The 27576-nt window shown below is 39.5% G+C and overlaps 1 protein-coding gene across 2 annotated transcripts in view; it reads left to right on the top strand.

The window, feature by feature from the left end:
* RNF8 (ring finger protein 8) overlaps window positions 1–27576 on the top strand; it is a 68790-nt gene that overhangs the window by 11169 nt on the left and 30045 nt on the right. Inside the window, exons 2-4 of one of the 2 annotated variants that reach the window (XM_036769099.1) lie at window positions 6252–6380; window positions 20844–21581; window positions 25362–25424. In XM_036769099.1, coding sequence (XP_036624994.1) covers window positions 6252–6380; window positions 20844–21581; window positions 25362–25424 — 930 coding nt within the window. The remainder of the gene's footprint in view (window positions 1–6251; window positions 6381–20843; window positions 21582–25361; window positions 25425–27576) is intronic. The other variant, XM_036769100.1, reaches the window with a different exon arrangement.

The raw sequence follows: 27576 nt of genomic DNA, 5'->3' as shown, positions 1-27576 counted from the left end.
ACTCCCATGAAATCAGTAAAGCTTTTAGTTGAATTTGTATCATCAGTCATAGTAACATCTCTGTATATTTGAAAAATGCTCTACAGGTGTGACTTCCCCTGATCTTTGCAGCATTATTTCACACTACTGCTCTTTCTGAGTTCTGTTTTGGTTGGAACTGAACTATTTTCCGAACTCTCATTAGTCCTTCCTCTGAGAAGCTCTATCTCCCTTCTGGGCTCGGTTTAGGTCGTCATCTTGCTGGATCAGGGACTTAGGCCCAGAAGGAGCCTCTTCTTTTACAGATGAAGAAACTAAGAGCTAGAGATAACAGTCACGGCCGCGGGTCAGCAGGCGGTGAGTCAGCGTCTGACCCCAAATCCGCGAGTGTCTCCATTACAAGTTCGTTTGCCCTTTTGTTAGTGAACACTCCTCAGTTATCCTTGTACTGTTCTCATTTGTGCACTGTTTCCCCATAGAACATAAGCTCTTTGAGGGCCGAGAATGTTATATTTTTGTCTTTGTGTCCTTAGCCCTTAGTACAATAGATTTTTTTGTAATTGGTTGATACTGGACGATCTTAATGATCTTTTGCGGATTTCTTGGTGGGCCTGGCCTGACTCACGGTCGTTTGGTTAGGCTTCAGATTAGGATGAAATGAGACACTTGTACTGTTGAAAGTTATGTTGAGGGGCAGCTAGGTGGCACGATGAGTAGAGCACCGGCTTTGGAGTCAGGAGGACCTGAGTCAAAATCCAGCCCCAGACGCTTGACACACTTACTAGCGGTGTGACCTTGGGCAAGTCACTTAGCCCTAATTGCCTTGCCTTACCCCCTCAAAAAAAAAAGTTATGTTGACTCAGTATCCCTGCTTGTCAGTCAGCGTAGAGGGAGGCTCTGCTGGGAAAGGAGTCATCCAGCCTGCAGCTTTTTGTATTACCTCCTCTTTGTCATGCACCCCTGCTTAAAATGTCACATTCTTGCTACCTTCGGGAGGAACTAAGATGCAAGGGCCCAACCCCTTTTGCAGAAGTGGACCTATCTAAATTGTCTTAAAGTTAAACTGTCCTTACCTTGAAGCCATTACTGATGTTCAGTGATCAGTCATATGTTGCTTCTTTGATATACTTACAATAAAATCCCTTTAATTCTCTTTGTCCTGAGTTTTGCCTCGTTAATCAGGGTGAAAAAACCAAATGAAGAATTCTCCTTTCGATAGTACACCATGTAATATTTTTAAAAAAAGAGTTCTCCCTAACAATAACATGGAAAGGATATTCAGGTAGGAAACAGCGTTGTTTTAAGGCATAGCTCTCCTGGTTCTGTACTTATCATGATAACGTGCCCAGAATTAGGTGTCAAACTGGAAGAGCTCCTGATTCCTTGTGTACTAGGCTACCAGGAAATGCTTCAAGTTTTAGTCTCTTGGACCAATAAAGTCTCAAGACTGGCTTCATTACTTTTTGGGGGGAAAATACTAGCTTAGCCTACATATGTTGCTATCACATGATTAAAAAAATTCAAATTAGTACTTTTGACATAGGCTTTGAGAACCCATGGTGACCTCTAAACAGGTGTTGAATGAATGATTACTTTGTAAATGTTTTTTTAATTTCTTTTCATGTTGGTTCATTCAAGTATTTTTTACGTTAATCAGAAGACTGAATAGATTTCAGTGATTGAATTTATCAGACTTGTATTCCATGAGGTTTTTTTTTTTTTCTGAGGCTGCTTTACCAAGTCAAATGCTTTTTTAAAGCAGCAAATGGTAAACACAGTGAGATCTGATGTTCTCTGTGACTTACAGTCAGTTGCATACTGAAAAGATGTTGTCTCCTGCAGAGGATTATTTGCAGAAGCCATCCCCTTTCCTTTCTTGTTTTCATTGAAAATGCCCTCAATATCTATGTAGATGATTTGCATAAATATTTACATACATAAGAAAATAAGCATATAGGTCAGTAGTTAGTGATATTCTTGTACTCACGCTTTGTTTTTAGTGTTAAACATGAGCCATGATTTTCTGTTCTCTTGGTATCTTCCTCTTCTGAGACATTTTGGAAAACAAACAGTAAGTTGTAAGATTGCATTTCCTCCATCATGAACTTTTTCTGTGTGTACTTATTGGAGTCTAATTCAACAGTTCTTCCAATTTTTTCATCTTAATTGCCATTTCTACTTTATAATATAACACACTGAGGACTAAAGTGGTTCCTCTGTCACTGATGACTGTTCAGTGACACTATGACTAATATTAGTGTCACTTCAAGCATCAAGGAGATGTGTCTTCACCAAAGGAATTCACCACTACTGCTGCAGATGTCATCTTCTGCAAGGTCTAAATCTTAGTGGGATTCCCTATAGATGATGAGTCTCTCTAGATGTTCCTGTTTATGGACAGATAATAACATCAGTCCTTGCAACATTATAGGGCTGCTTCCTCAATGAAATCTATGAATACTTAAATGATATGAGTCTAATAATCCATATAGGCAAACTAAATGGATGAAAAATAACTTGTCCAGATTATGACATGCCACTGAATGACAGGTGCATTGTGATAGTAGTGTAGCACATATATCTGGGATGGTCACTGAAGATGGACAATTGAACCCAGAACTGAATTAATTGGAGGAAGAACATAGGCGTTTACATTTGGAAAATTTTTCATTGTTCTCTAAGATAGTAGCACATAATACCTGGCTTTTGTATTGCATTTTAAAATTTGCAAAGTGCTTAATAAATATTTCTCACAACCACCCTAGGAGGTGATACTGTTCTTATGGAAACTGAGACAGACAGATTAAGTGACTTGTTCAGGATCACACAACTAGTAATTCATCCAGATTCCAGGTCCAACTCTATCCACTGTATCATGTAGCTGCTTAATATATTGATTCACAGCATAAAGATCCATTTTTAAAATACAGATCATTTCTCAGTAATATTATATAGCTGTGAATATTGGAATACCATAGTATCTGAAAAATCAAAGTTGCATGTGAGGCAAAGGACAATGGAGAGCCAGAGATGGGGATGTGGCATCAAGAAGGAAAAGTATGATCAGAAAGGGAGGAAGCTTCTCATGCTGAAGGACATGAAGTGACTAGCCAGAGTATTGAGCTGCTACAAGCAGATTACAAAAAAGCCTAGTGAAAAGCTATCCTGAGAGTCGAACCCATGTGGATGGATGAGGACAGAGATGTACGGAATTGGATGTTGTGGACTGACTGTGATCTGCAAGCGGGAGGGGGTATACCCACATTGATGAAGTCTTGGGTATATTGAAGTATTAATGTCTACCTAACTAGACTATACATTCTCTGAGGATAGATGCTTTTTGTTTTAAATACATTCAAGACTCTGCCATTCTCAATGCAGAGTATGATATTAAATCATGGGTTCCTCCCAGCTTTGGTGTGGTTTTCTTTGCCTAGTTGAAGAGACCCAACAGATGGGCAATAGGATAATAGATTTAGAGCTAGGAGGAACTTTAAAAATCATTTAGTCAAACCCTCTCTTTTTACAAATGAGGAAATTGAGACCCAGAGAGAGAAGTTATTTGTCCAAGGCCACAGGCTACTAATTGACAGAACGAGGATCTGCCCCCAGATGCATTTAAAATTCAGCACTTTTTCCGGCTGCATGAAGCAAGTAGAGAATAATTAAAAAGCAATAAATGAAAAACTACAAATAATAAAGTAAAACCTCTATACTTAAAGGCTTAGGAAGGAGAATAGAGGAATAAAATTGGTAGTAGGGAAGGTTTCTTAAATAATGGGTTTGTGCTGTTTGAAGAATAAGCTTTTCTGATAAAGGGCTAAACATAGTGGTTGCTGAATCAGAATTGTTTTTATATTATTTTTACAAAGATCAGCATTTTCTCCCCATAGAGAAAGCAAGAAAAACGATCTCTATTGCAAACATATATAATCAAGCAAAACAAATTCCTATATTGGCCATGTTTCCGAAAAAGTCTGTACCCTGAATCCATCACCTGTCTGTCAGAGATGGGTAGCATGTCTGAATCATAATTGTTAACCCCTGGTAACCTTCAATTTGTATAATGTTTTATGAAACTTTTCAAAGTTGTTTTTTATACATATTTGTTTTTATCTTCACAGTAGTCCTGTAAGTTGGTAGTAAAGGTATTATCTGCACTTTACAGTTGAAGAAAGGAAGGCTGGGAGAGCTATTCATGATCACAAGTCAGTGGAGTATCTTTAAAAAAAAATTTATGCTCTTTTTAAAACTGCTGTCATTTCCCTCTTTCCCTTGCAATGAAATACAGTTAATCAAAACAATCTACATCATTTATTTCTTCATCTGTAAAATGAGCATATACCTCATCTTATACCTATAGTCCACATTTCTACCTACAGGAGAAGTATATTTCATTGTCAGTTCTCTAGAATTACATCTGTTTGAGTTTAGATGCCCTTTACTCTCATTTTCCTTTATTTTGGTCATTGTGTATATTGTTCCTCTTGAATCTGTTTTACTTCATTTTGCATTATTCATACAAGTCTTACCAAGTTTCTCTAAACTCTTCCTAGTTACTCCTTGTAGTACCATAATATTGTAATGTAAATATAACAACAGCCATTCCTTTTCAGTTTAGCTATGCAGCAGTTAAAGAGTAACCACTCTGTTTCTAGTTTCTTACTATCACAAAAACTGCTGGTGGAAATGTTTTGGCTCAGATGGGTTGATGTGGAAGGCACTTTGCAAGCTTTAAAGCCCTTTATCATTGCTACCTATTATTTTTTCTATTATTTATTTCTATTTCTATTTTTATTGCTGTATATATAGGATTTTATAATGAGGGAGAACAAACTAGTGTTCCTTCAGAACTTTAATCCTTCCAAGGGCAGTCATTGAGTTAAATTTAAGCAACAGCAACTGAGGACTTGGGGATCAGATTGGTTCTCTAATGAAGGTCTAAGAGGGGAAAGAGGAGGGATAGAAGTTGGGGGCGGAGTTAAGAGGGAGGAGAATACCAGGTAGGGAATATAAGCAAAATAAACTTTCTGATCTTGCTGCTTATATGGAAATGTTCTTTTTTGCACAATGGGGGCATTAGTTTAAGTTCTGAATAAAATTAAATTAAGAACATGTATATACAGAGAAGTTATAGACTCATGTAAACTGATGGAAAGTGTGAAGTACTGTAAGCAGAACCAGGAAAATAGAGACACACACACACACACACACACACACACGTTTGCGCATACACACATGCATATGCATAATTAAAGTATAATAATTTCATTGGACAGAAGAACAGTAGTCAAAACAAAATGCTATAAAATTATAACAACCAGAATTGATCTCAAATAAGATAAATGAGATGAGATGACACCCACCCCTTTGTGTATCTTATGTCACCTTTTTTTTTTTTGTTATTTTGGCTAATGTCCATAGGTGAAAACCAATTTGAGTACAGCCTTTTATTTCCATGCTCCTCTCTCCTTGTTTTACTGGTCCATTAGATCAAGGCTTCTTAAACTTTTCCCAAAACTTAGGACCCTTTCAGCACAGTTTAAGATTATATGACTGAGCAGTCTCTCATTGAGATCATACTGGTTCTTTATCTCAGGTGGCATATAAAGTCAAGTCCTGAGGGGCTCTGGACCTTTAAAACTAACTGTTTTTTATTTGCAGCCCCCTACACTACATTTACGGAACTTTTTTTTTCTTTTTAAATTCTTTATTGTCAAAGATGTCTCTCTTGGAAAGACATGGAGAGGGACATAGTAGAAAATATAAGTGTGTTTTTAAAAGACATAAAAATTTATATTTTAAAAATGGTGTTCATAATGTTTTTATTACTTATTACTGGTTGTGTGGAAAGCATTCTAGAAATGAGTGATTTTTTATAAATGTAATCAATAACAAAATCATACATACAGAATAAAAAAAATTTTAGGCCCTTAATATTTAACAAAATATTTGCTTTGTGTTTCTTTCAGAATTTACCTGAAGTTCTTTTTCCCTTTTGTTTTATTTTCATTATTTTTATCTTCTGGCAAATATTGAGATGATCAACACTTAGTGATCTTGGGAAGTAGGAAAAGGTGGGCACTGGTTAAAGCTGCCCAGGTAGCAAGGCACATCTTATTTATGGGCTTATGAACATACTTAGTTAGCCTAAAGGTAATTCTAGTCCTCCCTTGTAAAATGTTTTAAATACTACTGGTTAATATCATTGCAAACACCTTTTCTTTCAATATTTTATGCAATTTTGTCTCTCGTTTTCATTGTCTTTGTAGGTGACAGTTGGTCGAGGATTCGGTGTCACATACCAGCTGCTTTCTAAAATTTGTCCATTGATGATTTCCCGAAACCACTGTGTTTTCAAGCAGAATGCCGAGGGCCAGTGGACAATGATGGACAACAAGGTAGAATAATTCATAGTCCTCAAGTGATACTCACCTAATGGTCTTCAAAAATGATACCTGAGTTGGGACAGATGCTATTCCAGAAGCTTGCTGTTCACCAAACAGTTAGTAAATATCTTCCATGTGAAGATAGGTTTTAAATAAGACAATCCTTGCCTTCATAGAGCTTATAGTCTAAGAGGAAGAGAAGACAGGAACTCAGATTACTTAATACACAGTACTGTATGATAAATGCATTAGAGAATTGCAAAACAGTACTGTATGAGATCCATGGAGTGAGGTCATGATGGAGGTAGTAGAATCGGGGAAGGCCTCATAGAAGAGGTGGCAGAAAGGGAGGAAGGCATTCCAGCTGTAGGTAACAGCATGAGCAAAAGTAGAGGCAGGAGAGTTCATTATGTATTATAGGAGCAGAGAATAGTTCTGTTTAGTTAGAGAATGAGAGTGTGTAGAAAACTGGAAAAATATTCTACAGAAAACTAGCAGAAAAATACTCCGCTAGTTTATGGAGATCCTTGAAGGAATTGTACAAAGTTAGTAGTGAGTGACTCTCTGCAAGTTTTTGAAAAGAAGGGTGATACCAGATCTATACCTAAGAAAGATTACTCTGGTGTCCATAGAAGGCTATTGTGATTGTATGTGCTGGTAGTCATAAGGTCTTGTCCTGGAGTAGTGGCAGAAAGAATAGGGAGAAAGGGACAGCTTTTAGAAGTGTTGCTGGGTGGAATCAAGGTGACCTGGTGATTGATCTATATGTAATCAATGGTATGATAAAAAGATGAAGGAGAGAAAAAGTCAAAGACAATTCCAAGATTCTGAACGTGTGAGACTAGGTGATTGCTGTTGCCTTAGATGGAAATCACAAAATCCAAAGGAGTGACTGGTTTAGGTTGAAAAAATAATAATAATAAAGGCCATTTCCTAGTTTCAAATGTTTTCAGATTGCTTCTTGTTTGAGCCTCCTGTAGCCCTGTGAGCTAGGTACTAAAACGATTTTTATCCTGTTTTTTAGATGAGGAAATTGATGCTTAAACAAGCTAAGTGGCTTGCTAAGAATCATACAACTACTAAGTATGGGAAGGAGGAACAGCACTTGGGTCACCCCCGATTACAAATAAGGTGCTCTTCCCTCTGGGTCATCCTGTGTTTCCTCTCTACCAGACCTGAGACAGGAAGCTTAGTTTGTAGCTTACTAAGTTTTCAGTCCCTTTATGTAAAGCTACCTAATAGGAAGTATGCATCGTGGGTCCAAACCTCAGGAGAGTAATCAGAATTAGAGACCTAGGAGTTATCTGCATAGAAATGTAGCTTCAGTGGACTGAAAAGGAAAAAAAAAACACTGCTCATTAGGGCTTAGGGTGAAGAAACAATCTTGCTACTCCTGTCAAGTCACTGGAATGTAATGCTTACCGTATTTCCCCATGCATAAGATGTTCCCATGTGTAAGACACACCTTAATTTTGGGGCCTGAAATTTGAAAAAAGAAATGTATTACATAAAGTTATTGAACTCAAGTTTTATTCATCTGCACATAGCTGTCAGGCATCTTTTAGGCAAGTCTGGTGTGTGTACACATGCTTAGTCCATTCTGTTAATGAACCTGAAGTGCCAATTGTGTCCTCCTTTGAAATCAGTAACTTCTTTTTCATCAGCAGTTCTTTTTACCTCATGCTGAACCATCTTTGTGGACACAGGAATTCCAATTGCCCTTTGCTCTTCAATCCATATCTTCAGTTCCCTGTCTGTATCAGGCCATTTTGCTGACTTGGCTCTCATGGCCTTCTTCTGCCCTGGCATTTTCAGTAGGGTTTCTTTTTCCTGTAGCCAGTCTCTGACTGTTTTCTCAGTTGGAGGAGGACCAAACTTATGTTCAGCAGCATGACTTCCATTCACTTTTGCAAACTGTGTCACTTTTAACTTGAATTCAGCACTAGTACAAAATCTTTTCTGAGCAATTTCTGGGCAGGACATGGCAAAATGTAACCTAATATACTGGTAACAAATGCGAACCAGTGAGCGCAAAGACAAGCTCGAAAAAGTGGGAAATGTAAGTAAAAAAAGAGCTACAACCACTGTATAAGGCGCACCCAGGTTCTAGACGCCAAATTTTTCTTATACATGGGAAATACAGTAAGTCTTCTCCCAAAAAGGCCAAAGGCGTGATGAGATATCGGCCAGCTGAAATCTGTAGGCTTTTCCTTTCTTATCCCCTAACTTAAAATGGACTGAATCCGGTTCCCCTAAGTAGGTTTTGTATCCACATACCTGCCTCAGCTCATCATCTGCCCCTAGAAATGTCCTTGACCTCTCTCCAATTAAGGTCCCTGAAACACTTTAGGGGTCACTGAGGTAGTAGCTGTATTTCCTGCATCTTGTTCTTTCCTTTTCCTACATCTGTTCACTATAGTCTCTCTGTTCCCTAGACTTTTCTTTCTTCCTTGTCTCTCAAATGAGCCTCCCTCTATCGTTTGTGTGGTTTTTTGTTTTGTTTTTTGATGGTGGGAAGGTGGTGGAATATTGAAAAAGAATGTATTCTTTATAATTTTGTGAATCCTTTGATAATACGGTTAGTGTATTTTTTTTTAAAAATAATTTATTTATTTAACATATTTGGTTTTCAGCATTGATTTTCACAACAGTTTGAATTACAAATTTTCTCCCCATTTCTACCCTCCCCCCCCACTCCAAGATGGCATATATTCTGGTTGCCCTGTTCCCCAGTCAGCCCTCCCCTCTATCACCCCCCTCCCCTCTCATCCCCTTTTCCCTTCCTTTCTTGTAGGGCAAGATAAATTTCTATGCCCCATTGCCTGTGTATCTTATTTTTTAGTTGCATGCAAAAACTTTTTTTTGTTTTTGAACATCTGTTTTTAAAACTTTGAGTTCCAAATTCTCTCCCCTCTTCCCTTCCCACCCACCCTCCCTAAGAAGTCGAGCAATTCAACCTAGGCCACACATGTATCATTATGTATAACCCTTCCACAATACTCATGTTGTGAAAGGCTAACTACCTTTTGCTGCTTCCCAACCCATCCCACTTTATTGAATTTTCTCCCTTGACCCTGTCCCCTTTCCAAAGTGTTTGTTTTGATTACCTCCACCCCTATCTGCGCTCCCCTCCATCATCCCCCCCTTTTTATTTTTTTTTTATCTTCCTCCCTCTTCTTTCCTGTGGGGTAAGATACCCAACTGAGTATGTATGGTATTCCCTCCTCAGGCCAAATCTGATGAGAGCAAGGTTCACTCATTCCTCCCTCACCTGCCCTCTCCCCTCCTCCCCCAGAACTGCTTCCTCTTGCCACCTTTATGCGAGATAATCCACCCCATTCTATCTCTCCCTATCTCCCTCTCTCAGTATGTTGCTCTCTCATCCCTTAATTTCATTTTATTTCTTTTACATATCTTCCCTTCATCTTCAACTCACCCTGTGTCTGTTCTCTCTCTTTTGCATATATATATATATGTATATACATACATAAAAGCACACATATATATATACCTACATACACATGCATACATATACACATAGATACATACATACATACACATTCACTTATATATATACATAAACATATATATATGCATATTCCCTTCAACTACTCTAATACTGAGGTCTCATGAATCATACACATCATCTTTCCATGTAGGAATGTAAACAAAACAGTTCAACGGTTAGTGTATTTTGAAAAATCATTATATGTTTTCGATTCATCCTTTCCTCTGTTTGCATTGCTACCTAGCACTCTAGTCTAGGTCTTATTACCTGGTACACCTCCACTATTGCAGGAGCTTTCTGGCTGCCTTCCTTACTTTCAGCGCTTCACTTTCAAGGCTGATGTGTGTCCTACCACCAGAATAATCTTCCTAAAACATTGCTTTCACGTTGTTACTCCCTTGATAAACTGACCCATTGGCCATACTGTATAGTGTAAATCTATAAACAGAACTTAGCATTGAGTTAACAAACATTACTCTGAATTATAATCCTTTCCCCTCTGCCCCCTTATCAAAGTACAAGAAAACAGAGAAGGAACAGAGGAAGGAAAAGCACCAGAATGTGTTCTCTCTGAAGTATGTCTAGTAGTAGGGGAGTAATAAACAGTATCAAAACCTATAGGGAGGTCAAGAGTTTAAAAAAAAAATCACTTTTGGATTTGGAAATTGGAGATTATTGGTGATCTTTGAAAGAAAAATTTCTATAAAGTTTATGAAGGCAGAAGCCCTCTTGGAAGAGTTGAAGAGAAAATGGTTAAGAAAATAGAGGCATCAGATTTTGGCAGCTTTTAAGGGTCATTAGCAATGAGGAGGAGATGTGACAGTAGCTAAGCTGGAATAAGAAAGCTCAAGGGAAGGCTTTTTGGGGATCATGGAGACCTTAGCTTATTTTAGACACATTGGGAGGAACTATCAGATCTCAGTTAAGTGAGAGAAAAAAGGGATAACAATTCTATGTCTAGATAGCTTTATTTCAATTCATACTAAATAGTAATTGTTTCTCTTGGCTAAGAACCCTGAAGGTCTTCCCCTCCCAGTTTGATTTTTTTTTTTTGAGTTTTGATTGAAGGGGGCATCCCTTTACTCACTTCTTAAAGAGGCCTGTTCACTGAATGGGTATTACCTCACCCAAAGTGAGAACCTGAAAAGACCTTGGCCTGAAAGGACCAGGGTCTTGCAGTGTAACCTGGGCCATCTCCAGTTGTCCTGGTGAGTATCAGGCCACAGGATACAGATGGCTCTTGGAGGAGAAAGTGAGGCTGGTGACCTTGTACAACCCTCCCTCACTCAAATCCAGGTCAACTGCAAGTCATGTCATCATTTCCCTGATGTCGTTCTCTTTGAGAACAAAAGACAAACAAAACAAAACAACGGAATATTTCTGTGGCCTGGAACTGAACCTCTATATTTATGTATATCACATTTAATCTTGAGTAGTTTTTATTTAGTTATATTCTTTGAGAGTTTCCTTAAGGAATGGCAAAATTACACTACACCTAGGTCCACACCACACCCACACCACACCCCCCCACACACACTCTTTTTCTTTTTTCTTAAAAGGGTCTTAACTCTTGAAAGCACTCAGGCAAATAAAACATCAAATATAGAACAGTTTTTATTTAACTTGACAGGAATTGTAAAGGACTTAACACCTCTTGTTCTCTAATGGTCTCTCTAGGCCTGAGGATCATTGAATTTCAGGGTTAGAAGGAACCTCAGTGGCCATTTAATACAACTCAGACCTGAACAAGAATCCCCTCTACAATATACCTGATGAAATGGTCAATCTAGCCTTTGCTTCAGGAGCTCTAGTGAGGACGAATCCATTATATCCCAAGGTATAGCCAGTTCCACATTTGAATAAATCTAATCTTTAGGAAATTTTACCTTTTATCAAGCCTAAATATATCTCTTCAACTTTTACTAATTGTTCCTACTTCTGTCTTCTGAGACCAAGTAGGACAAAACTATTTCTTCCAGTACTTGGAGATACCTATTGTGTCCTTAGGCTAAGTATCCCTAGATCCTTAGGCCAGTTTTTATATAGTATGAACTCAAGGCCATTCACAATTCTAGTTGGACTCTTCATGGTAACCTCCAGCTTAACAATTACTGTTCAGTCATTTCAGTCATATCTGACTCTTTGTAACCCCATTTGGAATTTTTTTGGCAGAGATACTGCAAACAGTTTCCTGTTCTCCAGCTCCTTTTACAAATGACAAAATTGAGGCAAACAGGGTGAGATGATTTGCCCAGGGTCACACAGCCAGTAAGTGAGATCAAATTTGAACTCAGGGAAATGAGTCTTCCTGACTGGAGGCCCAGCATATGCACTGTGCCATCTAGTTGCACCTCAGCTTACCATTGACCTTCCCAAAATGCGGGGCCCAGAGTGAAACATAGTATCTATCTCTAGATCAGGTTGGAATATGTGTGATCATCACCTCCCCATTATCGGATGCTTCATCTCTCGTTAGCCTTCTCAGCTTATCACACTGTTGACTCATGTTGAACTTGGGGTCCAGTAAGCCCCCAAATGCTTTTTCAAATCTTCCTTGCCTAGGAATATGCCTAGTAGACTGCTCCCTCCAGAGAGCCCAGGCCTTCTTGGATCTGCCCCTTAATACCTGGTGGGTAGATCTGCACTTGCTGTTCTGATAGTTTCTCTCTAGGGAGTGATGTGGTTCTTTTTCTCTATCTCAATATCTTTTTAAAGGCCTGGCTTCAGGGCTACCTCTAATGTATGAGCACCTTCAGGGAATTGTTAACTCAGTAATCCTTGTGGCTGCTGAAACTCTGTAGCAGTGAATTTTATCATCTATGCCAGAACCAAGGACTTACGGAAGAGCATGTTAGATGGTGGATGAAGAGGGCTCAGAACTCCATGAGAGCCAGTAGGCCTTCATTTTGTACAAACATGAATGCAGAATTCATGCTGTTTGAGAAAGCACCTTCCTGCTGTATGGTGGAGTTGCTTTTACACTGTGTAGCAGGAGGGTTTTGATTTACAAATAGCAGATCATTTAACTCAGCAGTCTTAGCAAGGCACTGTTTGAATATCAAATAAAGGGCATCGGGGCTAACTTGCCGTAGTTGGTTTTAGAATTTTGAAGGCAAAGTGAAATTATGCACAGTTTTATAGAAAGTTACTTTAAGACAAGAGTTGATTTTTTGAAAAAATCTGAGTTGACTAGGTCTGCATGGGAGTATAAATGTTTCTTTGATTTTTCTTTCCTTGGGAGGAAAGAAGGTACAAGCATGTGGTAGCTTTACCCATTTCTTTGAAGAAAAGGGTTAATGATGAAGTTCGGAGACCTTCCCAGGCCTTCAAACTGGCACATGTTAAAAATTCTTGAACAACTACAACAGGGAAACAGACAAAGACAACATTTCTGAGAAGCAAGACCTTGTTACATACTTAGACCATGTTTCAGTATTAACTTTATATTCCTTTATTGCAGGGCTCTCTTATTCATACAACTTCTCCCTTCAGATTTTACTCTCCTAATAAAGAGACAGATTGCTGACCAAAGATCTTTTTGAGACATCTCTCTACATTTAAAGACAATTAGCATTTGTTAAATTTGTGTGCTGTATTTTATCTCTTTCAGAAAGCTATACCTAAGGTAGAAAAAGGGAAGTTGTCAGGGGAGCAGCTGTTGGGAAGAAATTCCCTTTTTGCTAGGCAGTCTTTTGGTGTGGCTTCCTCTGCTTGGTAGAATGAGTACCTTGGCTTCCTCCCTTTGTTGATGATTGATTGAGTTTCAGCTGCAAGATTTCATTGTTCCACTTTTGCCTAAGGATGTATGCTAAGAGGCCTTTAGATGATGTACAGTTTTAATAAAAATAAAGACTCAGATCACCATAATCTGTCACAAAATGGCCAGTCTTATCTATTGGGATAAGAACGAGCACTTAAATATGGAGTCAGGAATTTTATTTTTAATGAAATTTTGATGGGGTTTACAGTATTTTGAGTTTGTTTTTAAAAACACTGAGACAAATATGCAAAAAATTTGTGATAGAGCTTAACATCAGGAATGAACTTGTTTTGGTCTCACAGCTTTTAATAAGTGGTTTAGAAGATGTTTGCTGTGTCTCATCACATAATGCTTTCACCATTCTTTTTTTCAAGAGTGCATAAAATATAGGTTAGTGACAACATGAAAGACCATTTTGGTTCCTTGAGACATCTCAGACTGATCCCCTGACCTTCTCCTTCTCTTTCTGATGACAGTACTTCTTCTCATCTCCAGTTTGTTGATCCTTCTTGTTTGTTCTTTCTCCCTTGGCACTTTTGATCACGCTGTTCTCCTGGATGCCCTCTCTTCTCTAGGTTTTGGTGTCACTGTTCTCTGGGGTTTGCCTGTCTTTCTGATTCAGTCCTCATCCTCCTTTGCTGGATCCTTAACCATATCGTGTCCACCCACCATGGGTATTCCTCAGAGATCTGCTGTTGCTCTCATTTTCTTTTCTATCTGTACCATCTGTCTTGGTGATCTTATCAGCTGTATGGGTTCAGTGAATCATTTCTGTGTGATTAATTCCCAGACCCCTTGCCCTAACCTCTCTCTTGAGCTGTAGTCTTGAAATCCCTAAGTGCTTCTTGGACATCTCAAACTGTCTGAACACGTCTGAAACAAAACTCATTCTCTTTCTTCCCCAAACCATCCTTGTCTACAGGTTTGCCTATTACATTCCAAGGGCACCATCATCCTCCCAGTCACTCAGACCCACAACCTTGGTGTCCTTTTCTCTTCCTCATCCATATTCACCTCACACACCCACTCTATTGTCAAGTCTTGTCGATCTTCACAACATCTTTGATGTAAGTCCACTTTTCTCTGCTTGATCAGCCATCCCCCTGGTACAGTCTTTATTACCTCATGCCTGGACTATTGCAGTAGACTTGGGATTATTACTTCCAGGTTCAAATATAAAATCCTCTCTTTGGCTTTCAAAGCTCTTCACAACCTGACTCTTTCCTACCTTTTCTAGTCTTACATTTCATTCCTCTCTATGTACTGTATGATCCAGCAACACTCCCCCTTTTTTTTTAAATTAAGATTTTTTATTTTTAGTTTACAACACTCAGTTCTGCATGTTTTTTGAGTTCCAGATTTTCTTCCCCTCCTCCCCAAGATGGCATGGAATCTTCTATATCTTCTACATATACCTTCATATTAAACTTATTTATACAATAGTCAAGTTGTAAAGAAGAATTATGACCAATGGAATGAATCATGAGAGAGAAGAAACAAAACCAAAAAAGAAGAGAAAAAAAGAGAGCAAACAGTGTGCCTCAATCTGCATGCAGACTCCACAATTCTTTCTCTGGATGTAGCTAGCTCTTTCCATCATGAGTCCTTTGGAGATGTCTGGGTCTTTCCAGGTTATTATGAAGTCTGCCTGCTCATCATTTCTTATAGCACAATAGTATTCCATTACATTCATAAACCACAATTTGTTTAGCCATTTCCCAGTTGATGGGCATCCTCTTGATTTCCAATTTTTTGCTACCACAAAAAGAGCTGCTATAAATGTTTTTGTACATATGGGTCCCTCTCCCACATGTATGATTGCTTTGGGATACAGCCCTAGAAGTGGTATTGCTGGGTCAAAGGGTATGTACATTTTTATAGTTCCAAATTGTGTTCACAACTCCACCAACAATGTAACAGTGTTCCAGTTTTCCCACATCCTCTCCAGCATTTATTATTTTCCTGTTTTGTCATGTTAGGCAATCTGATAGGAGAGATCTGGTACCTAAGACTTGTTTTGATTTGCATTTCTCTAATCAGCAGTGATTTCATATGCCTATAGATATCTTTAATTTCTTCCTCTGAAAACTGCCTGTTCATATCCTTTGACCATTTCTCAATTGGGGAATGACTTGTATTCCTATAAATTTGGCTCAGTTCCCTGTATATATTAAAGATGAGACCTTTATCAGAGATGCTAGTTGTAAACATTTTCTCCCAGTTTTCTGCTTCCCTCCTAATCTTTGTTGCATTGGCTTTGCTTATACAAAAACTTTTCAAGTTAACATAATAAAAATTACCCATTTTGCATTTTGTAGTGCTCTCTATCTCTTGTTGTGTCATGAATTCTTTCCTTTCCCATAAATCTGATAAGTAAACTATTCCTTGCTCTCAACACTCCCTTTCTTACTGTTGTTCCCTGCACCTCACTCCGTCCTCTGAGTCAATGCATTTTCACTGATGTCTCATATTCCTAGAATGCCTTTCCTCCCCACCCTCTACCAGGCTTCCCTGGCTTCCTTCAAATCTGAAATCCCACCTTCCCCAAAAAGGTTTTTCCCAGACTTCGCCAGCTGCTAATGCCTTTATTCTGAATTCCCTTCCATTTACACAGTATGTGTCTTATATGTACATATTTATTTGCATGTTCTATTTCCTGTTAGAATGAGCAGAAGAGCACAGGGACCATGTTTTTGCCTTTTTATCCCCGAGCACTTAGCATAGTGCCTGGCACATAGTAAATGTTCCTTAACTGAGAAATTTACTTGGAATTCTCAGACTGCAGACTCAGTAAAGGCTTTTGAGATACAGGTGCTTAGGACAGCTTAGCTAGTATTCTAGTAGCCAGGTGAACGTTGCCTCATGGTCTTGGGTTTCTATTTCTTTCTTTGACCTTTGGTGAATTTTTCTTCTTAGAGTGCACAAAAATGCCTAAATATCTGGGGTGACTAGAGTCTGAGAAATGGACAAAAGAAGTGTTACAATATCTTATCTCACCATCCCCCCAAGTAGACTTGTTGAGAAACATTAGGCAAGTTGTTTTTAATCTGAGGGTCTTATTTCCTAGCCATTTAAATAATTATGACAGTGACCTATCCTTGCAGATGATTATAAGCCACAGCACATAGAAAGATTTTGATAGAACTATGCAAAAAAGGATCTTTGAGTGCTTTTAATTTACCATTTCTTCTCCTTCCTTCTCTTCCTCCCTTCCTTCCTCTCTCCCTCACTTTTTTCCTTCCTTCCCTCCTTCCTTCCTCCCTCTCTCCCTCCCTCTCTCCCTCCCTTTCTCTCTCTCCCTTCCTTCCCTCCCTCCCTCCTTCCTTCCTTCTTTCCTTCCTTCCTTCCTGTCTCTCCTTTGACTTCCTTCTTAAGATTAGGTATCTCTTTTAAATAGCAAGGGCTACTCAATGGCCAATTCTCACTGCTCTATTTCTGACCTAGGCCAATGCACCCTTCTTTAGGCAACCCTTAGGCAACTCTTGATTTTGAGGGTTCACCATAATGATGCTGGACTTAGTGCAAACACCTGATTGTTTTAGCCTACTGCAGCTCTGAGCCACTGAGCTTGAGAGATCCACCAGCATCAGCTTTCCCAATGGTAGGGATTAGAAGTATTTACCACCTCACTCAGCAATTTTTCATGGCTTCAGGAAAGTGTTTTACTATCAAATGGAACCAACATCGGACACTGTGTTTGCCCTAGAATCTCTTGCCATTAAGTGTTGTCTTCATTTACATTTGTTATAGTCATTGGGTTGCATTAGGCTATATTGTTCTTTTGGTTCTGCTTTTTGTTCTCTGTCAGTTCACATAAGGTCTTCTCATATTTATTTGAATCCTCCATTTTCACTGTTCCTTCCAGTGCAGTAACATCCCATTACATTCAGGTACTCCAGTTTATTCATCTATTTTCCAGCCACTGGGTACCTCCTATATCTCCAAGTTTTTGCTACCAGAGAAAGTGCCTTAGCAAATATTTTGCTATATATTGTACCCTTTTTTCCATACAACCTCTTGGGATATATATGACCTTCTTACATAATTATCCATATTATTTTCCTTAATGATTAGACCAGTTCACAACTCCACCAACATTGTCCTAGTGTTTCTCTCTTCCCCAAACGCATCTAACATTGCCTACTTCCATATTTCATCATTTTTGTCTTTAACACTTTGAAATTGCATGTAGTACTTTCAACCTCTGTGACCTTAGACAAGTCACTTAACTTGTCTTATTTCCTCATCTGTAGAATGAGAAAGTTTAACTATATGACCTCTGAAGTCCCTTCCAGCTCTAAATCTATGATCTTTTGAAATCTGAATATCCGAATGGCCTGTTGGGCATCTGTGTGGATTGTCTTTTCTTAGTGTCACCTGTGACTGAAAAGCAGTTGAAAGACAGATGTAGGAAGATTTATGCCACTAGGTGGCACCAGGAGTTAAGAGATAGGGAAATAGAACCAAAGGAAATAGTAGAATGAATACTGTGAGCTTATTTCTCAGACATGGTATATTTGAGAAGGCATGTAGAGAAAGTACATGGAGGTCATGGCGTGTTACCATGATCTTAGACTGACCTCCTTAGGCTCTGTTGTTTCTTCTTTGCCCCTTTAGTTCCCTTTACCTCTCTTCAAACCCCTGTTCCATATTAACTCACTGTTTTTCACCTGATGACTAAATCCATCATTGCCCTTTGGGTTTTACTTAAATTTCTGTAGCTTGACCTTTGACACTCATGGTCAGCTCGCTTTTTGACTTTGAGAAGTTTGCTGTGTGTACAATATTAAATTTAATTTTTTCTCAAGTCGTTCCTGTTTCTAATAGTTCCCAGACTGTAGCTGCTTTGTTCTTTGTTAATGTGTCAGGTATTATTTAAGTCAGAGGTCTGCCATGAACTGGTCACTTCCAGGTTGACTTGAAACAGTTTGGGGAATGGGTTGGCCAAGTGAGTCATGTTAGGGCACAGTAGCCAAAGAATCATACTGTCCTTAGGCCAACTCTTCATCAAAATATTCATTTAGAGAAACAGGCCTCAGAGATTGTAGTAGGGAAAATCTTGCATGCAAAATTGCTACAGTTGAGAGCCTTGAAGAGGCGTGGAGAGAAGGAGAAAAGGAAGTGTTACATGCTATCTACTCATTGCTCTTGAATTACTATGCTATCTTATATTACCCCTAATCTTTGGGTTGAATAAAACTGACAAAAAAATAAGGTTCAGGAGTTGAATGTGCCATGTATATGCTGACAATATCTTAGCTTTATTTTAGAGCTTCACTTCATCTCCATCCTGGCCCTAAAGTTAAACCTGGAATCTGAGATGCGTACGAGCCCCTCTGAAGATGTCCCCCAGCTGTAGTAACTGACCTCAATCCCACACTTTTTTCAAGCCTAGCTCAAAATCAACTTTTCCCATGAATTAATTTGACCCCTTGATTCTTTTTCCCTTATGAAATAGAATTTATGGTCAGTACACAGAACTTCATATTTGCTAATATATTACCTTGTATTGTTCTCTGGTTTCATGTGTGTACATTTTTGTCTCCACAGCCAGACTGTAAATTCTTCAAGCATAGGACCTGTATCATCTCCATATTTACATTTTTTCATAATTATCTCCTATAGCACTGAGCACAGTAGGTCACAAGTGCTTAATGAGTGAATCAACTGGACAATCGTTTCAACCTGCAGAATAATGATGCCCAATCCAAGGCATTGGTGTTCCTTTCTCCTTGATTTTTTGTGTACTTTGTAAGTTTCGTTATAATAATAGCTGACAATATAGCACTCTAGCTTTATTATCTACCTTGTCATTTTCATCCTCACAACAAACGTGGGAAAGTAGGTGCCCATCTTAGAGGTGAAGAAGAAGGTTTTAAAGGGCTTTCTTGAATTGCCCAGCGTCACAGAGCCAGGAGGTATCTGAAGTGCCCTTAAAACCACGTCTTTCAGATTCCAAGTCCGTACTCTCTCCACTGAGCCACATTTACCCTGATATGTACAAGATTATAAGAAACGGGAAGGGAACTTGGCTAACATCCAACCCCTTCATTTGATAGGTAAGGAGACTGGGGTCCACAGAGGGGAAGTAACTTGCTCACAGGTAGTGTGTTCCAGAGGGGTTTTTGGTTTCATTTCTGTGTCCGGCTGTTTCAGTGACTTTCTTTTTTTTTTTTATTAGTTTATTTATTTTTAGTTTTCAACATTCACTTCCATAAGTTTTAAATTTTCTCCCCCTCCCTCCCCAAGATGGCATGCAGTCTATATAGGCTCTACATATACATTCCTATTAAACATATTTTCACATTAGTCATGTTGTAAGGAAGAATTATAATGAATGGGAGGAACCATGAGAAAGAGAAGAAAAAAAAAAGAAAATAGTCTGCTTTGCTCCACTTTCAGATTCTGTAGTTCCTTCTCTGGATGTGGATGGCATTTTCCATCATGAGTCCTTTGCAGTTGTTTTAGGTCCTTGCATAACTGAGAAGGGCTAAGTCTATCAGTCAGTCATCATGCATTGTGGGTGTTACTATGTACAGTGTTCTCCTGGTTCTGCTCACTTCTCAGTGACTTTCTTAGGCATATCCTACTTCACTGATATCACCATTAGAAACTGTCTACAATCGAACTGAACTTTTTCCATTTCATAATACCGAGAGGTGTGGCTTAATTTTACTTTTCCTTCAGTGCTGTTGCATTTGTTTTAGTGATTCTTCAAGAGTGCTGGACTTGGAATCAGGAAGGCTTGAGTTCCAATCCTGTCTCAGACAATAGCTTTGTGACCCTTGGACAAGTCATTCACTTTCCTTCAGCCTCACTTGCGTTATCTGTAAAATGGGGATAATGATAGTGACAACCTCACGGGGTTGTGGTGAGGACCAAATAAGATAACATTTGTACTCTGCTGTGCTTTGCAAACCTCAAGGTGTTAAGTACTAGTTAGTATTATTACTACCTGAAATAAAATGATTCCTGCCTGTTTTGCAGATACTTCTCAGTGGAGGCATGAATATAAAATATGTAAGAGATAAATCAAAGCTGCACTTGAAAAATGCTATTTCTAAAAGTAGTTGTTCCTTGCAGTTTGTTCTCAAGAGTTTTTCTTCTGAGGATGCAGAAAGATTTGTAGCAGAGAGACCCCCCCCCCCCCATTAAAGAGAATAAACATTGTGAAGTTTATTCATTTGTGTCTCTTCTCATTCCCCAGAGTCTGAATGGGGTTTGGCTGAACAAGCAACGCCTGGAACCTCTAAAGGCCTATCCTATCCAGGAGGGAGACCGAATCCAGCTTGGAGTTCCACTAGAAAATAAGGAGAATGCAGAATACGAATATGAAGTAGTAGAGGAAGACTGGGAAAAAATCCACTTATGTCTTGCCCTGAGGAACGATAGGCCAGTAGTTAAGTGCTCAAGAACCAAAAGGAAATGTAGTTTAGAGGAGTTGGATAGCCCTGGAGCAGAGGGCTCTTCAGACTCCAGAACCAAAGTAAATAAAGTGTCCCATGACTACGAGCAGTCAGGGAAATCCTGTGGAAGAGCCGAAATGGCCCAACAGGCCCCTCAAAACATGGACCAAAAGTTGGCTTCTCCTGGACCAAGTGGGGAGAGAGCAGCGGAGGATGACCTTCATACTATTTCAGAAAAAGCAGTAGTGCCGCCCAGCGAGGAGCACAAAGGCCCAAGCTTGTCACAGTCTCAAAGCAGCTTGGACATGCTTAAGAAGACGCTGGCCAAGATCCTCAAGCTGAAGGTGAAGGTTCAGGAGAAGCAGGTGGCTGTTCTGAGTATAAAGAAGCAGTGCCACAAGAGGGCCCAGAAGGATGTTGTGAAGTTGGAGGAGGAGCTGCAGGAGTTACAGGACCAGCTGCTTACAGAGCAGGTCCAGCAGCAGCAGAGAGTGGAACAGCTAGAGAAAAATTTCCAGGAGAAGGAGCCGCACTTAGAGGTACAGAATGTGAGAAAATAAAAGGCAGTTTATTAGAGGTATATCTTTTGTGCCTGTCCCTTTTTTTCTAATTCCAAATTGTCTTCCAAAAGGGCTAGAGCAGTTCACAACTCCTCCAACAGTGTCTTACAGTGCCTATCTTTCTACAACCATTTTAATGACCATTTCTGTTTTTTATCACTTTTTCTCTGGTGGGTGAGAGGCAAAAAGCTCAGAGTTGTTTTAATATACATTTCTCATAGAAATGATTTGGAGTGGGGCAGCTAGGTGGCACAGTAGATAGAACATCAGCCCCGGAGTCAGGAGGACCTGAGTTTAAATAATGGCCTCAGACATTTACTAGCTGTGTGATCCTGGGCAAGTCACTTAACCCCAGATTGTCTCCAAAAAAAAAGAAAGAAAGAAGAAGAAATGATTTGGCATCTGTGCCACTGGTTATTGATAGCATTCTTCTTTTTACAAAAAGCTGAATCATGTTTACCTGGAAGACAAATTTAGGTTAACAGATTATCTTGCTCTTCCTAAAACACCCCCCCCCCCCAAAAAAAAAAAACCTAAGTTCTGTATGCCAGACCTTGACAATAATTTAGCTGCAGAGGACAAAGTTATGATTTAGTTGGGTTTTATGATTCTTCCCCTCCCCATCTTGAACAGCCAGCAATAGAGGTATCCGATCCTCTACAGCTTAGATATTTGGTATGCACTTGGTGTGCCGAGCCCCTCTTCTGACAGTTTTGATCTTGAAAAACATGCTGGTTTAGTTGTGTCATGGCTGTGGTCCAGGCAGAACTGTATCCATGTCTCTATCCCAGAACACCTCATTAAGTCAAGTCAGCAAGAATTTACTAAGCATCAGGTACATGGCCAAGCACTATGTTAAACTCTGGGGATTCAAAGAAAGGCACAAACAGTTCCTGTTCTCAAAGACCTCAGTTTAATGGAGAAGACATCATGCAAACAACTATGTCCAAACAGTATATATAAATGATAAATTGGAGGTAACCTTGAATGGAAGGCCTTAGTATTAAGGTGGGTCACAAGATGTGAAAGATGGGATTTTAGCTTAGTCTTAACGGAAGCCAGGAGACCAAGATAAAAGGAGAGAATTCCAGACACGGGTACAGCCATTGAAAAGTCACAGAGTTGGGAGATGGAGGATCATTTTCCAGGAATGGCCAAGAGACCATTGTGGCTGGGGTATGTGGAGGGGTATAAGAAAGGTGTAAGAAAACTGGAAAAGTAAGAAGGGGCAAGTTTGTAGAGGGCTTCAAAAGCCAAACATGTGTATGTTTACATATGTTTATTACATGTTTATATGTAATCCGTGGGGTAACGGGAAGGTGGATCTTATTGAATGGAGCCACATGGTAGCAGAGAGGTAGGTATAATGTTGGGGTATTTGAGAGAATATCAGTTTGTATGTTGAAGTCCCATAGTGTGTGTGAAGGCAGGAGGAACGATGAGAGGAAGACTGTGGGTCAGGCACTGAATTTTCTGAAGGAGGAAAGCAAGAGTTCTGGAGTTCAGTGGTTGACAGCCTACAGAATCTTGATTGGGTGATAAACACAGATTAAATAAACCTTGAAGGAGAAGTAAGTTATTGCATAATAGTGATTGAGAGTGAATCTGGAAATAACAATGGGGAGCAGGGAGTGTTCCAGTTCTCTCACCATGACTAGTGAATCAAGGGATGGCCTCTGTTTAGATAAGTGGGTTCTGTGGTCTACAGACCAGAATGCTTCAGAACACCAAATTCTTGATGAGGGCAGGAATCATATATGCATATATTCTGCCTACTTAATACCAAACTGGTCAAGAGCTAAGTCAAATTAGGAGACAAGGACCCAAAAAGTTATGTAAAGACTAGCTTTCGCCTTTGAATCAAGTGACTGAGGACAAGATAATTTATAATGTTCACATTAATCATCTGCTTATTCTTTGAGGTAAAAGCTCATATCTTGAGCCTAATTTTCTTATTTCTGAGGCATTTTAAGGTCTGTCCTCTTCATGCCCTTGTGATAAGTGATTTTGAGAATGGCAGCACATGGAGTGCTATGCATTTGGGCTGATTATTTGTATCTAAATCTTTGCTGCCTTTGGCCTGATACAATTCTGGAAATTAACAGAGGACATTTCCATTCAGGTTACTCACCTTTTACCTGCTCAAATGACCTTTTACAATTTAAAACAAGTGTTTGTGTGTTTTTTTCCTAATGGAGAAAAGCATCAGGGAGAGAAAATAAACTTATTAATTGAAAAAAAATTTTTAAAAATCTGATGTGGCAACAACTACCCCGGACCCAGTAAAGCCACAGAGTCAAAAACAAGAACAACTGGGTTGAAGAATTCCACTGCCTACTTGCCAGTTGTGAGAAGAGGGTCAGATGTATGGAAGTTGAGGGGAGTGAAGCATCTTTATAAGGAGCATTGCCTTCTGTGCACTTGGAGATCTTATTTCCCCTCCCTGACGGAGGGAACAGGTAAATTTTATGATAAGATTATTAATCTTCGTAACAAGTTGGAAAATGCATTTTAATTTAATCTTCATATTTCAGTGACATTTATTAAGCTCTTATTGTGCACGTGGTAGGTCCTCTGGGGATACCTTGAAGCTTAACATCAGTCCTTGCCTTCAAACAAATTATGATCTTGTTGAAGAAATGCGACTTAGCACACATGCAAAAACCAATGAACAGTTTTAAGGTGATAGTAATAACTGCATGATTTGATACAGAATGTATTAAGAGAACTAATGCAGTTCAAAGGGCAAATTCACATAGAAGGTGATGGACATAAAATGGTAAAAATGAGGTCAACAGGCACTTGGACAGAGGAAGAGGTGTAGCTGTGACAGAAAGGATAACGAACAGAATATGTATAATGGGATGGAGAGGTGCCGCCTCTCCAGCTCCCAAAACCACTTGAGAGTAGCCAGTGTGGTACAGCGGAAAGAAGGCTGATTTTGGAATCAGAACATCTGGACTTGGTTCTCAGTTTTGCTACCTATTCCTTATATGACCATACTCTTCATCTGCAAAATAAGAGGTTAGACTTTTTGAATTACCTGCAAGATGCCTTTCTGCTCTAAAACTATGATCCTGGCTTAAGAGTGGGAAGGTAATGGTTCTGCAGGCCAGGCTGAGACATTTCAAGTAGGTATCTAATGTTTCTGAAACACTCTGTGTATTCTGGTTCATTGAGTTTCAGGCTGGAAGAGGCTTTGAGATCAGCCGGTCCAATTCCTCGTTTGACTGATGAGGAAACTGAGACACGGATATTAAGTGACTTATCCAAAGTCACGTAGCTCATAACCAGCAGAGCTAAAGTTTAGTCCCAAGTCCTTTGATTCCAAATCCATGGCTCTTTCTACCACAAAAGCCCCTTCAGCAGTCCTGTAAGGTAGGTAGTACAGATATCATTGTTTGCATTTCATAGGTGAGGAAACTGAGATTAAGGTCAAGTGCTCTTTTACATCAAAGAACTGTAATTTTGTGAAAGATGCTTGGAACAATTCATTGTATTTCCAGAGTAGCCTGGGAATGAGTTAAAGGTGAAAATCTCATCATAGGCACTATAAAGTCAGGCAACTTGGCTTCAATCCCTTTGTAGGTAACAGCTTGAGAGAAAAGAGGAGTTGTTCCCACCTGCTCCCTACTCCCCCTTCCGCCCCCTGCTGCTCCCAGATGCCCGTGCCATCCACTCTGCTCTGCATGTTGCTGGGTTTTATTCCTCCTTTCACTTCCCCTCAAGGAAACCTTCCATTTGTTTTTGGCTTTGCAGGGTTTGGAAAAACAGCATGGGGAAAAGGACCTGAAGGAGCAGCTGGCACAGGCCCTGCAGGAGGTAACTTATCTCTTGCCACTGGGTTGAAATTGTTCCATCAACTGTAGAGCAGGGGGTGCAGTCAAGCCTTGCATGACTGATGGCTGCTTCTCCTACTTATCCTCCACCTCCACTGTACCTCCAGTTTGTCAAATGGAGCAGATGGCAGCTGCTTACACCATCAGTTCGGAGATGTGGAGCCCCACAGACATGCTGGGTCTATGCACAAAAGCCTGCAACTTCATTTGAGCAGTCCTTCCTCTAGTAAAATGGACTCAGAGCCTCTGGGGAATTGTGAGGCTCATGGTTTGGGGTAGGCCGTGCAATTAGAAAGGTGAGAAGGGCAGCTAGGTGGCTCAGTGAGTAGAGCACTGGCCCTGAAGTCAGGAGGACCTGAGTTCAAATCTGGCCTCAGACACTTGACACACTTAAAACCCCAATTGCCCTGCCTTCCCCCCTGCAAAAGAAAAAAAAAGAAAGGTGGGGGTGGGGGGGATATGTCAGCTGTGCCTGGGCTGTGGGGCCCATTGCTGCCCCTGCTGACCTCACCCATTCAGAGCTATAGCCAGCCAAAGATGGGGACTGTAGTGATTAGCAGAAAATGGCAATTAAACGTTTCAGACCGATTTGAGAATGTGCAATTTAACAATCAGTGAAGCAGATCGATTTACTGAAAGGACAGGAAGCTACAGATTCACAGGGTTGAAATCCTGATAAAGATTCCTGGTAATTTAGTTCATTTGTTTGAACTACTCGATGTTTTTTTTCCCTGGTTCTATAAGTTTTGTTGAATCTTTGAAAATTTGCCTCATCCTTCCTTTATTCATCCTGAATACAAGTCAGTTGTAAATTTATGGTCAGGGCATAGGGTAATTAGAAAATGGCTTCGGGCCTATTAGCAAAGATGAGCATCAGAATAAGAATTCGTTCTGAGAGCAGAGCTCCCAGAAGGTTTAACTCCATGTTCTTCTCTCTTAGACCTATGGACCAGTCATTTTAGAGAAACAGTGTCATCCACACCAGAAGGCACCCAGGACTCCCCAAATAGAACATATAAATTCCATGAGGAAAAAGAATGGTGAAGAAATCAGTGCTGGCTTAGTTTTCTTTTCAAGAGAAGACTTTCATGTCTTCAAAAGTTATTTATTTATTTACATATTCCCTGCTGCAGGTTTCTCTAGTGTGATCACATTTGCTGAAAATCTCATTGAGGTGTTGAGGTTGATTGGGGAAAAAAAAAATCAAGTTCCGCTGGTTGAAGATACTGTAGAAATATCTGATCTCCCTTCATATATTTTTACTCCCTCTTGAGAAATACACAACTCCCTTTGTTACCTTATGTTGGAACACAGAACAACTGCTGTGTGCTCGAGTACTTGGCTCATGGACACTTCTCAGCTTACAATTTAACAAATTCTAGTCACTTCCCAGGCACCAGTGGTAAGAAGCAGCCTAAGTTTTTTACCATTCTTGAGACCAGACTTAAAGATATCATAATTTAAATTTATATAGTTCTTTTAAAGGGGGAAAAACTGTTGGAGTGTTTTTGCAGCTATAACCTGACTTTATTTCCACATCTGGCCTGTGAGGTGGGTCAGGCAGGTATTTCCCCACTTTCCAAATAAGGAAACTGAGGTTTATACATAGGTAGAGTGGCAAAGTCCAGACAACAGCCTAGTGTTCTTTATTGAATGGTTTATATTTTACCCCTAGTTAATGGTCATTACTATGATATAAATTGTGTTGAATTTGTGAATTGTTAATTTTTAAATTGCGTTTACAACTGCAGATTCATGCCCAGTGCAAACCATAGGTCACCGTCTAATGTATAGCATGGCAACTTTGAGAAATGAAATGGAAGCTTCCTGTTGCTGCTCCCTTCTTGACTTCTAGCAGATATTAATGGTATTCAGCTTTCTGGCATCACATGGATTGAGGGAGTAGCCAGGATGGCATTGGCTAAAGTAGTTTATTTGGGATGGTTTTCTATTTCAACCAACGTGCTTACTTGGACTTTTTGGATCCTCAGTTCCCTTTAATGTTTTCTAAAAGCCAAATAGTTGGTATCTAGATTCATAGTGATATCTGATATCATTAGTGAGAGTCTCTCAAAGATCAGTGAATTCCTTAGCAGGAATTTTCTCAACAAGAGAATGAATTGTTCTTCACCCTA

Source organism: Trichosurus vulpecula, chromosome 7 (genome assembly GCF_011100635.1).
Source record: "Trichosurus vulpecula isolate mTriVul1 chromosome 7, mTriVul1.pri, whole genome shotgun sequence".
Taxonomy (NCBI): domain Eukaryota; kingdom Metazoa; phylum Chordata; class Mammalia; order Diprotodontia; family Phalangeridae; genus Trichosurus; species Trichosurus vulpecula.
Note: the sequence above shows the minus strand (reverse complement) of the source record. Positions and strands in the feature narration are given on the sequence as shown.